This window comes from Sorex araneus, chromosome 4 (assembly GCF_027595985.1).
Source record: "Sorex araneus isolate mSorAra2 chromosome 4, mSorAra2.pri, whole genome shotgun sequence".
NCBI classification, from domain to species: domain Eukaryota; kingdom Metazoa; phylum Chordata; class Mammalia; order Eulipotyphla; family Soricidae; genus Sorex; species Sorex araneus.
Window position 1 is genome coordinate 85,256,020 of NC_073305.1, and position 15,119 is coordinate 85,271,138.

A 15,119-nucleotide genomic window follows, 5' to 3' on the forward strand; every position below is an offset into this window, starting at 1 on the left:
CATTTCCCTAATTAAAATTATGTATATAATTATAAATGGTGCTGCAAAAGGTAACCTCACCTTTACATAAAGGAGTCTTATACACACAATTACCTTCATTCAGTAAATTTGTAGGAAAATTTTTTGTAATTCCAGAGATATTTTCACTTACAGTTTTACCATAATATTGCCATATTGTTTTCTATTGTACTTATAGACTTCTAAACATATTTACAATAGTATTAAGAAGCATTAATGTAGCAGTCTGTCTTTACACATCAGCCCAAGTAGAGTGCTATTACATTTTTATCATTACTAACAACTGGTTAATAAAATATTATCTTATAGGATATTATCTTCTTATTAAGGGAATTTTGTGCTTGTTTTTCTGTTTTATTATTTTGTACTTGTGGAATAATCTTAATATCTTCTTGAAATCATTCTCATTGATTATAAGTGTTTTGAAAATTCATTGTATCTGCTTCATCTTGAGTTCTCTTGACTTTAGTTTGTTTATTTGCTGAATACAAAGTTTTGTTAGCATTTTAATTTATTTTGTCTACATAATACAGAATTTTTTTATAGTGATATAAACATTCTCGCACATATTTTTATCATGACTTTTTTTTCTTATTGGATCACATCTGGTGATGCACAGGGGTTACTCCTGGCTCTGCATTCAGGAATTACCCCTGGTGATGCTCAGGGAACCATACAGGATGCTGGGAATTGAACCTGGGTCAGCCGTGTGCAAGGCAAATGCCCTACCCACTGTGCTATCATTCCAGCCTCTATCATGGCTTTTTAAAAAGTACTTTTAAGCGGTTATCCTTATTCCAAGATTGTACAATATTTCTTCCATTTTAATCTTCAGATTTTTTTCTTTTTGGATTTTTGGGGGCCACACCCAGCAGTGTTCACGGGTTACTCCTGGCTCTTTGCTCAGGAGTTACTCCTGGCAGGCTCAGGACCATATGAGATGCTAGGAATCAAACCTGGGCCAGCCAATTGCAAGTCCTTACCCACTGCACTATTTTTCTGGCTCCTGGTTTGTTTGTGTTTTGATGTTTAAATCTTTGATCCATTGCACTTTGTTTTGTTGTTGGATGTATGATACAGATCTAACTGTGTTTATTTTCCTTATGCCCTCCTATTCTCTCAACACTTTCACTCATAGTCCACATTTTCTTTTTTTTTTTCTTAAGTAATATAAAAGTCGAGTTTCACCTTTCATAAAATCTCCCTATACAAACATGTACTGCACTGTAGCACTGTCCTCCCATTGTTCATCAATTTGCTCAAGCGGGCACCAGTAATGTATCCATTGTGAGACTTGTTGTTACTGTGTTTGGCATATCAAATACACCACAGGTAGCTTGCCAGGCTCTGCCATGTGGGCGGGATACTCTGGGTAGTTAGCCATGCTTTTTAAATGTTTATTTATTTATTTATCTTGCTTTTGGGGTCACACCCCGTAATGCATAGGGGTTACTCCTGGCTCATGCAATCAGGAATTACTCCTGGTGGTGCTCAGGGAACCATATGGGATGCCGGGAATAGAACCAGGGGTCGGCAGCATGCAAGGCAAACGCCCTACCCGCTGTGTTATCCTTCCAGCCCACCATGCTTTTCTTTTTAATAGGCTAATGTTTTTTCTATAATGCTGTCTCGACTTCTGCTACCACAACATTTTTTGATTGTTTTGTTTTGGGGGCCACACCTCGGTTTATTCCTGGCTCTATATTCCGGATCACCTCGTGGAGTTCAGAGAACCATATGTGGTGCCAGGGATGGAACTAAGGTTGGTCTTGTGCAAGGTAAACACTCTACCCTTTGTAGTATCTCTCCAGGGCCAACCCTTCCTCTCTTCATATTTTGTTGTTGCTAGAGTTTCTATTATATTAACTCAATAAAACAGAATTCACTATTCAAAATCCTAGATTGTCAAAGGCCTATTTCAGTCAAGTATTTATTCTCTGGTGACTGCCTTCCCCTTGAATAAGGCTAAGTACATCCTATCTTTTGGGACAGACTTGATATGTCTTAGAATGATTTTCCTTTTCCTTAGGACAGTGGTTCTCAACCCTGGCTTGACATTACTTCAGGAGTTTTCAAAGTCTCAGATGTACTAGCTCTAGAGATTAGTTGATGTGGGGTAGAATCAAAACATTTAAAATAAAATAGCAAAAGATAGGTTTAACAATGAAATATTCAAAATATTATAATAATAATTTCAAGAATTTAAATAATAATAAACAATAATTAATAATAACAATAATTAATAATTGCTATTAATGATTTCTAAGAATTATATTAGAATATAATATTTGAAGGTAATATTTAAAAGTATTACCTTCAATTATAGACTATTTTATGAAATGACCCCATAGATGTAATAATACACTTTTGTAAGTACTTTTAAAAATGCATTCTTTTTAGCAGCTTCTCCCTCCCCACCCATTTTTGTGTTTGGGCCACACCTGCAGTGCTAAGAGCTCTTTCCTGGCTCTGCACTCAGGGATCACTCCAATGGGGCCCAGGGGGCCATATGGGGTGCTGGGGATTGAACCTGGTCAAGGCTATACCTGCTATCCTACTGCTCCAGCCCTCCAGCAATTTGTTTGCTCTAAACACTATATTCTTTGGATGGGGGGAGGGGGGCTCACAGGTGCATTGTTATAACATATTTTGAAAGCTCTTCATCTAACTAATGTTTACTGAGTGTACATTATGAATCAAGTACTATGCTGTGTGCAAGGTATAAATATTATTAAACTGGAAAAGTGCCCCACTCTGAGGACCCTATCTGTATTAGGTGCATAATTTGCTGTGGTATTCATTTTTCGCAGAATAGTTAGGAAAATATGTAATATATATTCTCATGATATTTCAATTCTGGAATTTATTTTAGCCTGATATTGTAAGAATATTTAACATAATATTTTATCCAGGATTGAGATTGTTGACAAATGTGCTTTCTAATGGGTACTTCGGGGAATAACTCCAGAGATATATTTGACTGTGCTATTTCCCCATACATGTAAACAAAATTAAAAGCATAGCTATGTGACTGGAATATTTATAGAAATTATTGTTTTCAATTTAATAACATCAAGTATTACAATGCTAAATTATACCTAGATTGTTTTAAATGATTATCATGGTGAAAATTAGTAATAATTATCTAATGAACAGCAGTGTAAAAGTATCTTTAGCACAAATTAGTGCTAATATTGATTTTTATACTGATCTGAAGTGCATTTCCCCTAAAGCACATTTATTTAATTAATTTATTTCTTTATTTTTTGCCGTACCCTGGAGGTGCTCAGGGCTTACTCTTTACTCTGGCTTAGGGTCTTTCCTGGAGAGGCTCCAGGAGCCATACAGGGTACCAGAGATTGGACCCCAGGTGCAAGTCAGGTGCCCAACCCACTGAAATATCACTTTGTTCCCTAATGCACACACTTTTTTTCCCCATTTTTTTTTTTTTTTTACTACACCAGATGAAGCTCACAGCTTACTTCTAGCGCTGTGCTTAGGGATCACTCCTGGCAAACCTTTTGAACCCTGGGGATGCAGGGATCTTATCTGGGTTGACCACATGTAAGACAAATGCCCTACCCACTGTACTATTGCTCTGGTCCCAGAACACTTATTTTCAATTTAGGGAAAGAATATCTTTGGGCTGGAGTGATAGCACAGCGGGTAGGGCGCTTGCCTTGCACGCGGCCGACCCGGGTTCAATTCCCAGCATCCCATATGGTCTCCTGAGTACCACCAGGGGTAATTCCTGAGTGCAGAGCCAGGAGTGACCCCTGTGCATCGCTGGGTGTGACCCAAAAAGCAAAAAAAAAAAAAAAGAATATTTTTGATGTTATTGAAATTGCTGAAAATCAGGTTTATTTATTTCTGTAAATAAAGTGCATTTTAAAAAGCAATAGCACAGCAGATAGGGCATTTGCCTTGCATGCATCTGATCTGGGTTCGATTCCCAGCATCCCATCTGGTCCCCCAAGCACTGCCAGAAGTAATTCCTGAGTGCAGGAGACAGCAGTAACCCCTGTGTATCGCTGGGTGTGACCTAAAAAGCAGAGGGAAAAAATAATTATAGAATCCAAGGTTTTTTATTTACAAGATTCTTTTCCAAGCACTAAACCTATTCACCAAAGATCCCTGGATTCCATTCTAAAATATTAATTCTTGAAAATGCATGAGATAAAATGGATACGCATCTGTGTTCATGTGTTCCTTGATTGTGTAAAAAAGGAAGCATGGAACAAGTCCTTTTTTTCCAGGTGGTTCAATACAATTGGAAAACTGAAAGAGTTAAGTCCCTTTTGTAATTAAAAACTTTGAGGACCTACTATCCCACTCCAGAGGGAAGAGGACAAGCCATATCTGGTAAATAGAAACTAAAAGGAAACGTTTCTCAGTTTCTCAGTTCTCCTGAATCAACCTTTGCACTGCATGTTATTGTACCTGTGTTTTGTTCATGTGGATATTTTGTTCCACCAGATAGAACAGCTCATTTACACCAATCAGTCAAATCACTTAGTCTTATTTATATGCATTTTAAAAAAATAATCCTTACAAATGTGTTTTTCTCTAAACTTGTTGCCCTAAGGTATCTGCTAGAAAGGTTTAAGTATACATTTGCCATTTTTTAAAATTGAATATCATGTGCATTTGAATTCATGGATCCATTTATTCATTCTCACGTCTGTCCTCACACACAGAGCTTTTGTGATATGATATACACATTTTAACTACATATCAGAGTGTCTTCACTTGCCACTTCTTTTGATGTAGCATTGCTATACATCCAATAACAATGTTACATTGCAAGCAGGAGAAAGCAGTAAACAGCACCAAGGGAAGGAAGGATCTGGTTGTCAGTGTAAATGTAAATAGCAGCTGTTCCATTCAAATTGTGCTTAAAACTAGTACAAGAGGGGAGCTTTGCAAAAAACGGGCCAGATCCACAAGAATCGGGTTTCAGCACAAAATTTAAAAGGCTTCTGCTGTCCTCCTATTTATACTATTTCACTTCTCCCACTATTGCCCAAACAGCAGAGGGACAAAAAAGTATATATACATATACATATACATATATAATATTATATGTGTGTATCTTTGTTAAAATTGTATCTAAATACATATTTCTCTGGGTTTTGCAATGCATTGACCTATTTATATACATGACTACTTACTATACAAAGATGGCACAATAAACTTATTAGTTGCAAGATAATTAGTCCTAAAATCACCACTATTAGGTGATTTTAGATTAAAATTTGACAGCTCTCAGATGATCTCCCTCTTTGATTTTTCTCATTAAAGTCACCAACCTATATTGCAGTACAATGTTCTTCCCCTTCATTTTAGAACATTTCCAACATTCTCCAAAGAAACCTCTTACTGAAAAAAAAAAAAAAACTCCAAAAAATCTTCATGTCAGGTCTCGAGAGATAGTACAGTGGGTAAAACATGCACGCAGGTAACCTGGATTCTACAGAATCCAGCTGGCACCAACTGTGGTCCCCTGAGCCCTACCAGGAGTGATCTCTGAGTGTAGAGCCAGGAAGCTCCCTGAGAACTGCTGGGTGTGCTCCCACCTAAAAACAAAAATTAAAAAATCTCCATGCCACTTATGCTACCAAGTGTGCATGCATTTTCTTTCCTTACAGGTTAGGGGGACAAATTTCAGGCAATAAATACTTTAAAATAGAACTTATCCAACTAAAGCCTTACTCAAAACTGAACTTCTAGTAATTGTAGCACTACTGAAAATAAGATAGAAAAATCTCTATTTAGTATGTTATCATTCTATTTTAAATGGAGGAAGATAATTTTTTTTCTTTTATATGAATACAAAAATCTTTCCCTTTTTAAAAACTGTTACTGTTTCGTTTTTTGTTTGTTTGTTTGTTTGTTTTGGATACACACTTTGTTTTTAGTACTTGGCTCTGCACTTGGGAATCTCTCCAGGCACGCACAGGGTCCAAAGCTGAGCTGGGAATTGAACCCATGTCGGCTACATGCAAGAGAAATGCACCACCTGCTGTTGTATCACTCTGACCCCTCTTTCCATTTTTTGAAAAATAATTTCTTACAGTTTAGGTAGTTTATTTACAATGACATTATGACCTTGTGGTATACAGTTACCTCACCTCACCACCACCACAGGACAGGAAGACACTTTGAATCAGAGAGCTGCCTTGAATCATGGCAAACAATGTCTGAATTATGACTGGAGAGTTCGTAAAGCAGTGCTAGGAACCAGGAGACCATAGGGGATGCTGGGGTTGGAACCTGGGTCGGAGGTAAATGCAATACCCACTGTACTATTGCTCTAGCCCATTTGCAGTCTTCTTATATTGAATTAAACTCACTTAAATATGTATATATTTATATTGCTTTTTGGGTCACACCCAGCGATGCACAGGAGTTACTCCTAGCTCCGCACTCAGGAAATGCTCCTAGTGGTGCTAAGGGGACCATATGGGATGCTGGGAATTGAACCCCGGTCGGCCGCGTGCAAGACAACGCCCTACCCGCTGTACTATCACTCCAAGCCCTAAGTCATTGACTCCAATGTGTCAGGAACAATGTACCTGAAGGTCACTGTATCACTGTCATCCCGTTGCTCATCGATTTGCTTGAGCAGGCACCAGTAACGTCTCCATTGTGAGACTTGTTGTTACTGTTTTTGGCATATTGAATACCCCACGGGTAGCTTGCCAGGCTCTGCCGTGCGGGCGAGATATTCTCGGTAGCTTGCCGGGCTCTCCGAAAGGGGCGGAGGAATCGAATCCAGGTCGCCCGAGTGGAAGGCAAATGCCCTACCCTCTGCACTATCACTCTAGCCCCTAAATACATTCTTATATTGAACTAACTCCTCTAAGACGTAAAATGGGATTTCTCAGTTGTGAGAATGGTTATAAACTGAGTAAAATAAATGGTTACAAGCAAAGAGGAAAATAACGACAGTGACAACACTAACGTCTATTGGTAAGATAAAAATTAAACACAGCATCACATAAATTAATTTACTCCAAAATGCATAAATGATATAAATTGAATAATGATAAATCTAAAAAGGATAATGTGAATAGGTAATAAAGAAAATTGGTATAACAATCCAGTTGGGAATATAAAGGTTCACTGTTAAAGGTTTCCAACTTGATGTATATGCAAAATTTTTATAATTAAGTATTGGGAAAAATCCTTGCAACATGATCTATGTTTCTTTAGGTTGTAGGAAATGTAAATTCTTCAAGATTAGGGTTCTACTTTTTATCTCTAGACTATCCTAAAGTATGTTCTTTTTCCTATTATTGATAATTTTCTTGGATAATTATAAAGAAATGTGAATTTATAATCTGAAGGATAATATTAATATTTTTTTTGGCAAGGAAGATGATAGGAATTTTACTGAGGCTTTCACTGCTATCACTTACCTAATTTGCATATATACACACATTATTTTATTCTTTTATATAATATTCAGTTTACTTTCTAGATTTAATTAATTGATTACCCTCTTATTTATTTATTTTTTTGGAAAAAAAACTGTGGTTTTGGGTCACACTCAGTGGGGCTTAAGGATTCCTCTTGTCTCTGCACTCAGGAATCACTTCTATCAGTGCTCAGAGACCATGGTGCATGCAAGGCACTGGACTATCTCTCCATCCCTGACTACTCTTTTATCTCTTGCGTGTAAAGGAAGACTGAATCCACTATGTCTTAGCCTGTTACTTTGGTTAATAAATAAACAAGGCTCATATGATTTCATTATCTCATATGATTTCATCATCAAGCCCAGTTATATTTTTTTTCATGATAAAATTTGGTTGACCATTTGGGTTTTGGATTTATTCCCACTTTCTCCTCCTTTAATTCATGCAAAATGCTTTACTGTTATTTTATTACTTTGGTTTGGGGGTCATACCAGCAGTATTCAGAACTTACTCCTATCTCTGCATGCAGTCATCAATCCTGGTGGTGCTCAAAGGCCCATATGCAAGCCCCTCAACCATTATTCTTTCTATAATATAACTTGATTGTTTTAGGGGTCCCAGGATACCCCTGACATAGCTCTGCACCCTTGGACCTTCATGCTGACCTACAAGCTCTTTTGGCTAAGAATTATCAAGCACTACTTGGGAACCACCCCAAACCCCAAAATATGTTTTATTTCTGACACTCTTTTATCACTAGCAATGCATCAGTTTGTTTTATATGCGATATCAACAAAATGTCAATAGGTAAGTACAGATTGTAGGTAATGCTTATATAGATTATATAAATTATTATTACTACTATAGTGCTTTTTTTTATTGTGCTACTATGAGTATGATTGTCATCTTCATAGGGATAAAGACAATCTTTGGTGCTGTTCCCATGCAGCACTATGCCATGAACAACGTAGGTGCTAAATATAACTTGATTGTTTTAGACAATTCATTTTATTTATTTTGTTGTTTTGAGGCCACAGCAGGTGGTACTGAGGGATGACTCTTAGTTCTGTGCTGAGGGATCACTATTGTCAGTGCTCTGGGCACCATATGCAGTGTCTGGATCAAACTGGGGTCAGACACATGTAACGCAAGCTTAATCCTTATACTACCTCTCCAGCTCTCATTATAAGTTTCACTAATGCTAAAGTAAAATATTGCTTGGCTGAGTTTTACTATACTATTGTTTGCTAAGCTGAAACTCATCACCCTATTTTACTTTGCCAGCAAAACATTTTAGCCTGACTCTTAGGGCAAGAGAGCTAGTACAGGAGGTTACGTGCATGCCTAGCATGCAGATGACACCAGTTCTAGCCTTGGGAATTTATTCCTAAACACTTCTGGGTATTGGCGCAGAGGCTCCTGAGCACTGTTAGGGGTTCCAGGATACCCCTGAAACAGCTCTGCACCCTTGGACCTTCATGCTGACCCACAAGCTCTTTTGACTAAGAATTATCAAGCACTACTTGGGAACCACCCCAAACCCCCAAAAACTTTTAAACTTAGGTTTAAGAGTTGGCCAAAGAATAAAATTCAAAAACACTGCCAAAAACAGTAACAATAAGTCTCTCAATGAGAGACGTTACTGATGCCCGCTCAAATAAATCGATGAGCAACAGGATGACAGTGACAGTGACAGTGACTGTTATTATATAGTTAGGAAACATTAAACATAGTACCAAACTGTACTAAAGCCGACCACAAAGCTGGACAATATTGCTCTACGTACACTAATATACTCTTTAGCAATGCATTATTGTGAAATTGATTTAAAAAAAATTATCTCTCTTTCAAAGTGGTCCAACTTCTTCGAAATGTTATTTGGCCCCTTCGCTGATATTTTGATAGGAGTCATGGGAAAGACAACTGATTATTTTGGGATAAACAGAATAGACTGAGCAGCAACAAAATGACATGCCCAGTGAGCTTTCCCCCCATAAACGTGTTGGCCCAATGGCCCAGCACTGAGGGTAGTCAGACGCCCAGATTGTGGCTCTTGTTTTCTCCTTCAATTTTCTATCTACTCAGTGCATGGTAAATTACTTCTGTTTCTGTTTTTCTTATGCTTCCCCATCTTGTCTCTGATAAAGTCAGATTTCTCTTGGATGATTTAGAGGAAGAAGAATTATCCATCTGACCACAACTAGGAGTAAGACTGGAGGGAAATATGAGGTGTTAGTCTTACTGAGTTTGGAAATTGGTGAAAAACTGATTTTTTTTTTGTCTGCCAACAGGGGAAGCTTTACACTTGGCTCGGGATTTTGGCTACACTTGTGAGACAGAGTTTCCAGCCAAAGCAGTAGGAGAACATCTTGCCAGACAACATATGGAACAGAAAGAACAGACAGCAAGAAAAAAGATGATCCTAGCCACCAAGTAAGCAGAATGCGAAAGGCTCTATGTGCCTTTAGCCTGTTTTTCCATTTTCTCTAGATGAGGTGTAACAATCTGGAAACCAATTGTTCTCTCGAAGGTGGGGTTCTTATGCACCCCACATTCCAGATCTCGATGTTTTAAATATGATCCTTTCACTACCTTGTGCCCATGTCAAGGTTTATAAACTTCCCTCTAATAGCTATGGAGTTATCTTTGACATGGATGAGAAGTTCTCAGAAAACTCTCCCCAGAATATGCATGAATTCTTAGCAGAAAAGCATGTTTGAGGGATGTAGATTCCAGGTCAATAAGTCATCTGTTGCTTTGTGATTTGTTCTATGCATTAATAAATTAAGCTAATGACCTCAAAACAATCTCTGTGCTAAAGGAATGTAATAAAAGACAGGACCCAGACCCATGAAAGATGACAGGAAACTTGTGGAACCACCATGCACTCCTTTTCTGTACCCATCTGTTCTTGTATATTCATAAGCAAATAATCCCTGTGCTGCTTCAGCTTTTGTGGTGATAATGTTGAGAAGAAAAGATAGGAGAAAGTTTCTGAAAACATAAAATATAAATTAAATTAATAAAGAAAATTATGTTGGAACTCTAACATAAAAGGATTTATCAAAAAAGATTTATCAAATGAGACTCTGCAAGCCAGAAGAATACAGAAAAATATAGTACAAAAACTCAATGAACTGAATACAATCTCACAAAGAGTAATCTATCCAACTAGATTATCATTTAGATTTGAAGGAATTATACAGAGCTTCATGGATAGGCAACAGCTTAGAGAATGAATTCTTAGCCTTGAAACCAGTTTTTGCAAGAAGGGTTTGAAGAGCTCCTTTATTTTTATTTTATTTATTTATTTATTTATTTATTTTTGCCTTTTGGGTCACACCCGGCGATGCACAGGGGTTATTCCTGACTCTGCACTCAGGAATTACTCCTGGTGATGCTCAGGGGACCATTTGGGATGCTGGGAATTGAACCCTGGTTTGCCGAGTACAAAGCAAACACTCTACCTGCTGTACTATCGCCCCAGCCCCTCGAAGAGAGCCCCTTTAAAACACAGGAGAAGTTTCCCATCATGTGGTATTGCGTATTGCTCTCACAATGATGTATAGAGTTGTCCTCTACTAGATTAAGGAAGGTTAAAGACGTATAACAACTCATCACCACAAATTGACCTTTATTGTTTTATTTTCTAATAATTTTGTTTGACATTCTTTTATGTTTTTGGATCAAGTAAAATGAAATAAATTTGTTATATGCCTGCCTACAGGGCAAAAAAAAAAAGAAGCCTTATTTATGAGAGGAAAGGTAGCATGATTACCACAGTAAGGTTCAAGTGCAAAATAAAATTTAATGCAATATGTTTTAGATGCCAGAGTTGAAAACTTTTTTATGGAAATGAAAACAGAGTATACTGTATTATAGTAAATCATTTGAATTTCCTTATTTACATAGATTAAAATCATATAGCAATTACTATAAATCAACCTTGTTTATTTATCTTCTGATCATTCCATTTATCATTTCTTTAGGTTTGTGTTGGAGCAAGCGATATGAAATAAATTTGGTATCTGCCTGCCGACAGGGCAGGTTGAGGGTTAGCAGAGACCCTGGGGAAACTGTGCCTGAAACAATTCTATTATAAACGGCTTTGTAAATCAATGTATCTTAAGAAAAAAATAAAATTCAAGAGAAAAAAACTCAAAGAAATTATTTTAAAATCTCCCAGTTTTGAAGGTAATAAATTAGAAAAATTACATTGTAGCATGTAAAAACCCAGCAGAATCATACTGCTGCCGGACCTGTAAAAATATTACAGAAATTCCTTTCAGGTGGTAAAGAATTCTTTCTCTTTTCTTAGTAAAATAGACCAGCACAATGTATAGGGCAGTAGTAATCTTACCTAACTTCCTAGCTCCACATTCATATTTTATAACAAGTAGTTTCAGGATGATAAATATAATTAATATTTTTTTAATTTGGGGAAAGCTTTTAGTTTGGGGTTCTTTTGTTTTACATTTGTTTTATTTGAGGAGTGCTGTGCCAGGCAAACACCCTCCCACTGGGGTTATATCCCCTGCACACTTTGGGGAAAACTTTTATTTATTTATTTTTATTTTTTTATTTTTTTGGTTTTTGGGTCACACCTGGCGATGCACAGGGGTTACTCTTGGCTCTGCACTCAGGAATCACCCCTGGTGGTGCTCAGGGGACCATATGGGATGCTGGGAATCGAACCCGGGTTGGCCTCGTGCAAGGCGAACGCCCTACCTGCTGTGTTATCGCTCCAGCCCCAAGGGGAAAACGTTTAAAAAGAACAAAAGGCATATAACATTAATGCCATTGCTTTTTAAATAAATATTTAAAAATTTACTTTATAATCTTTGTGTTCAAATTTAAATCTGTTCAAAACAAATGAAACTAAAGCTATGTATTCATTCTTCCACCAACTTTTGTCACATGTAATAAATTTTTACAAATTTAAGGATTTATATAGAACACCTACCATCGTTTCTCTGTCATTTTTGCTGCCTGTAGGGAACTGTCACCATCTGATTTTAGGGTGTATTTATTCATTGCTCTCCTGAAAATCCCAGGTGATTTGTTCATCCTGCTCTAACGGAAAATCAAAGGTAGTGGCAGAAGGAAATGAAAAAAGGCAAAACAGAGAAAAGGGAGAGAGGTACAGCAGAAAGAGAGAATAAAAACTAAGAGTTAGAGAAAGAAAATTAAAGTAAAGGAATATAGGGCGGGGGGTATACTGGGGTTTCTGGTGGTGGAATATGGGCACTGGTGAAGGGATGGGTGTTTGAATATTGTATAACTGACATATAAACCTGAGAACTTTGTAACTTTCCACATGGTGATTTAATAAAAATTTTAAAAAAAAATAAAGTAAAGGAATATAAAATTTGGGCTTAAATTTTTCAGATACATTTTTCTGTGCAAGTTCCTGAACATTCATTTGCAGAAAGACTTTAATATACAGTTTTGTTTTTTTTTTTTTTGCGGGGGGGGGATGACTCTCCCTCACCAGTGCAGAGAGGGAGTATGCCTCTTTTTTTTGCCTATTTTTTGTTTGTTTAGGGCCACACCCAGCAATGCTCAGGGTTTACTCCCAGCTCTGCACTCAGAAATCACTCCTGACGAGCTGGGGGCAGAAGGAATTCTATGGGGCACCAGAGATCAAACTTGAGTCAGCTGCCTCAAGACAAGCTCCTTAGCCGCTGTGCTATTGCTTCAACTCCTGTCCTTTTTTTAAAATATATATATATATATATTCTTTCCATCTTCTATTGGGTTTTGGGGGGTAGGGGGCGCAGAGAAGCCATACCCAGAGGTGCTCATTGGGCTACTCCAAATTTTTTGTGCTCGAGGATTACTCCAGGCGGTACTTGGGGGACCCCATGGTGCTGAGGAGCAAACCTAGATTGGCTACGTGTGATGCAAGCCCCTTAACCCCTGTAGAATCTCTCTGACCCCCCGAATCAGTCTATCAGTCATATTTAACTTTCTCTAGAGGGGATTGAAAGTACACATAATTAGTTTGAACCTCTCATAAAATCTCAAGAGAAATACAAAATAGCGATACAGATCAACTGACGGTATAGCATCAGAAACAGGTGTCATCCTGCAGATGTTCCTGAAGTTCATAGTCTTTCCAACTGATAGGATCAAAGAAGCATGCTCAGAGGCTCCGTGCCTACCTAATGACATTACAAGATAAATTACCCAAGAGAAAATACCTCTCTGTTTTCTACCTCAAAATTCCTTGTAGTTGTGGTTTTGTGTGAACTTTTCACTTTCACCCTCTGTGCCAGAGAAATCCTTCTCTTGCTTCTGGAATGGTTCTGTATTTCACTAGTTCTATAATTTCACCATTGCCATGCACAAGTCACCATAAATATTTGAAACACAGGATTCCAATTTCTTGAAAGCTACCATATCTCTGTTTTAAGTGATTTGAAACCCAAATGCATTCACATAATGCTGAGGGTTTGTTCTCACAGCAAAAAAAAAAAAAAAAAGAGTTAGCACAGTTTGAGAATACTGCCTTACTCGTGAAAGCTCTCTCTATTTTAGAATCAATGGCTTCAACTATTGAGTAGTGTTTTCTTTTAATCTTTTAATAATCTCTTCTATTAGAAGTAATGTATATTATTTGAAGTTAAACTTTGAATTCATAAATTATTTCAAGAAAATATCCATTTTTTCTACAGAGTAAGAACAGGGTACATTTCAGTGACTTTATAAGGGTAAACACACCATAAAAGCTAGAAATTGGAAGCAGCTCTTATTAGTTATTTCTTTTTTATCTCTATATCCATCCAATTTTATTAGAAAATGTTTAATAAGATATAAAGAATCTTATATTGAAAATATATAATACAAATCAATCACTGTATCACTGTATCACTGTTGTCCCATTGCTCATCAATTTGCTCGAGTGGGTGCCAGTAATATCTCATTTGTCCCTGTCGCTTTCAGGCTCAGGGGAATGAGGCCCATTATTGTTACTGTTTTGGCATATCAAATATACCACATATTCTATATGCCAATACATGTCAATACACGTAGATAAATTCTGCCAATACAAATCAATACATATAGATAAATTAATATGTGAAATATACTAATGGATCCAACACATGTTCTGAGTAGTTTCCAGTTTTCAAATGGTAAAGCATTAATTTTTTTTCAATTAAAATGCTCAGAATTGAGGGTTGGACTTATAGTACTTGCCTTACAAGTGGTCAACTTTGATTTGCTCACTGGCACTGCACCGACTGGACTGGAGTGGTCCCTCAGCACAGAGCCAGGAGTAATACTGAGTATTATTGAGTATACTGAGTAAGACTGGGTAAAACTGGGTGGGGCCCCAGCTCCCCAACCCCAAAGTGCTCAGAGTTGACAGAAATTGGTTCAGAATTAGAATTAATTAATCGATTCTCGGCCTTTTGGCTAAGATCAAGTGCAGAATTAGAATTAAATAATAGTCTTGGATAGGTATTCCATTTTACCACTCATTCAAATTTTGTTTAAAAGACTGTAGCAATTATATTAAAATTGCATCTCTAATCCAAAATTCTTTGGATGAGAAACCAAATTGCTGATCCATATTGTCAGAGTGACTTACACGTTTCTTTTAATTTATGTTTTCTTTTCCTTTATAACTGTGAATAACAGATTTAGTTCTATTTAACATACTGCCACACATACAAT

The 15,119-nt window shown here is 37.1% G+C and overlaps 1 protein-coding gene across 2 annotated transcripts in view; it reads left to right on the forward strand.

Annotated features, from left to right (window-relative positions):
• Positions 1-15,119, forward strand: part of TFAP2D (transcription factor AP-2 delta) — a 67,362-nt gene that overhangs the window by 26,798 nt on the left and 25,445 nt on the right. For both annotated transcript variants that reach the window (XM_004605850.2, XM_055135927.1), the window contains one exon: positions 9,731-9,872. In XM_004605850.2, the coding sequence (XP_004605907.1) occupies positions 9,731-9,872 (142 nt within the window). The remainder of the gene's footprint in view (positions 1-9,730; positions 9,873-15,119) is intronic.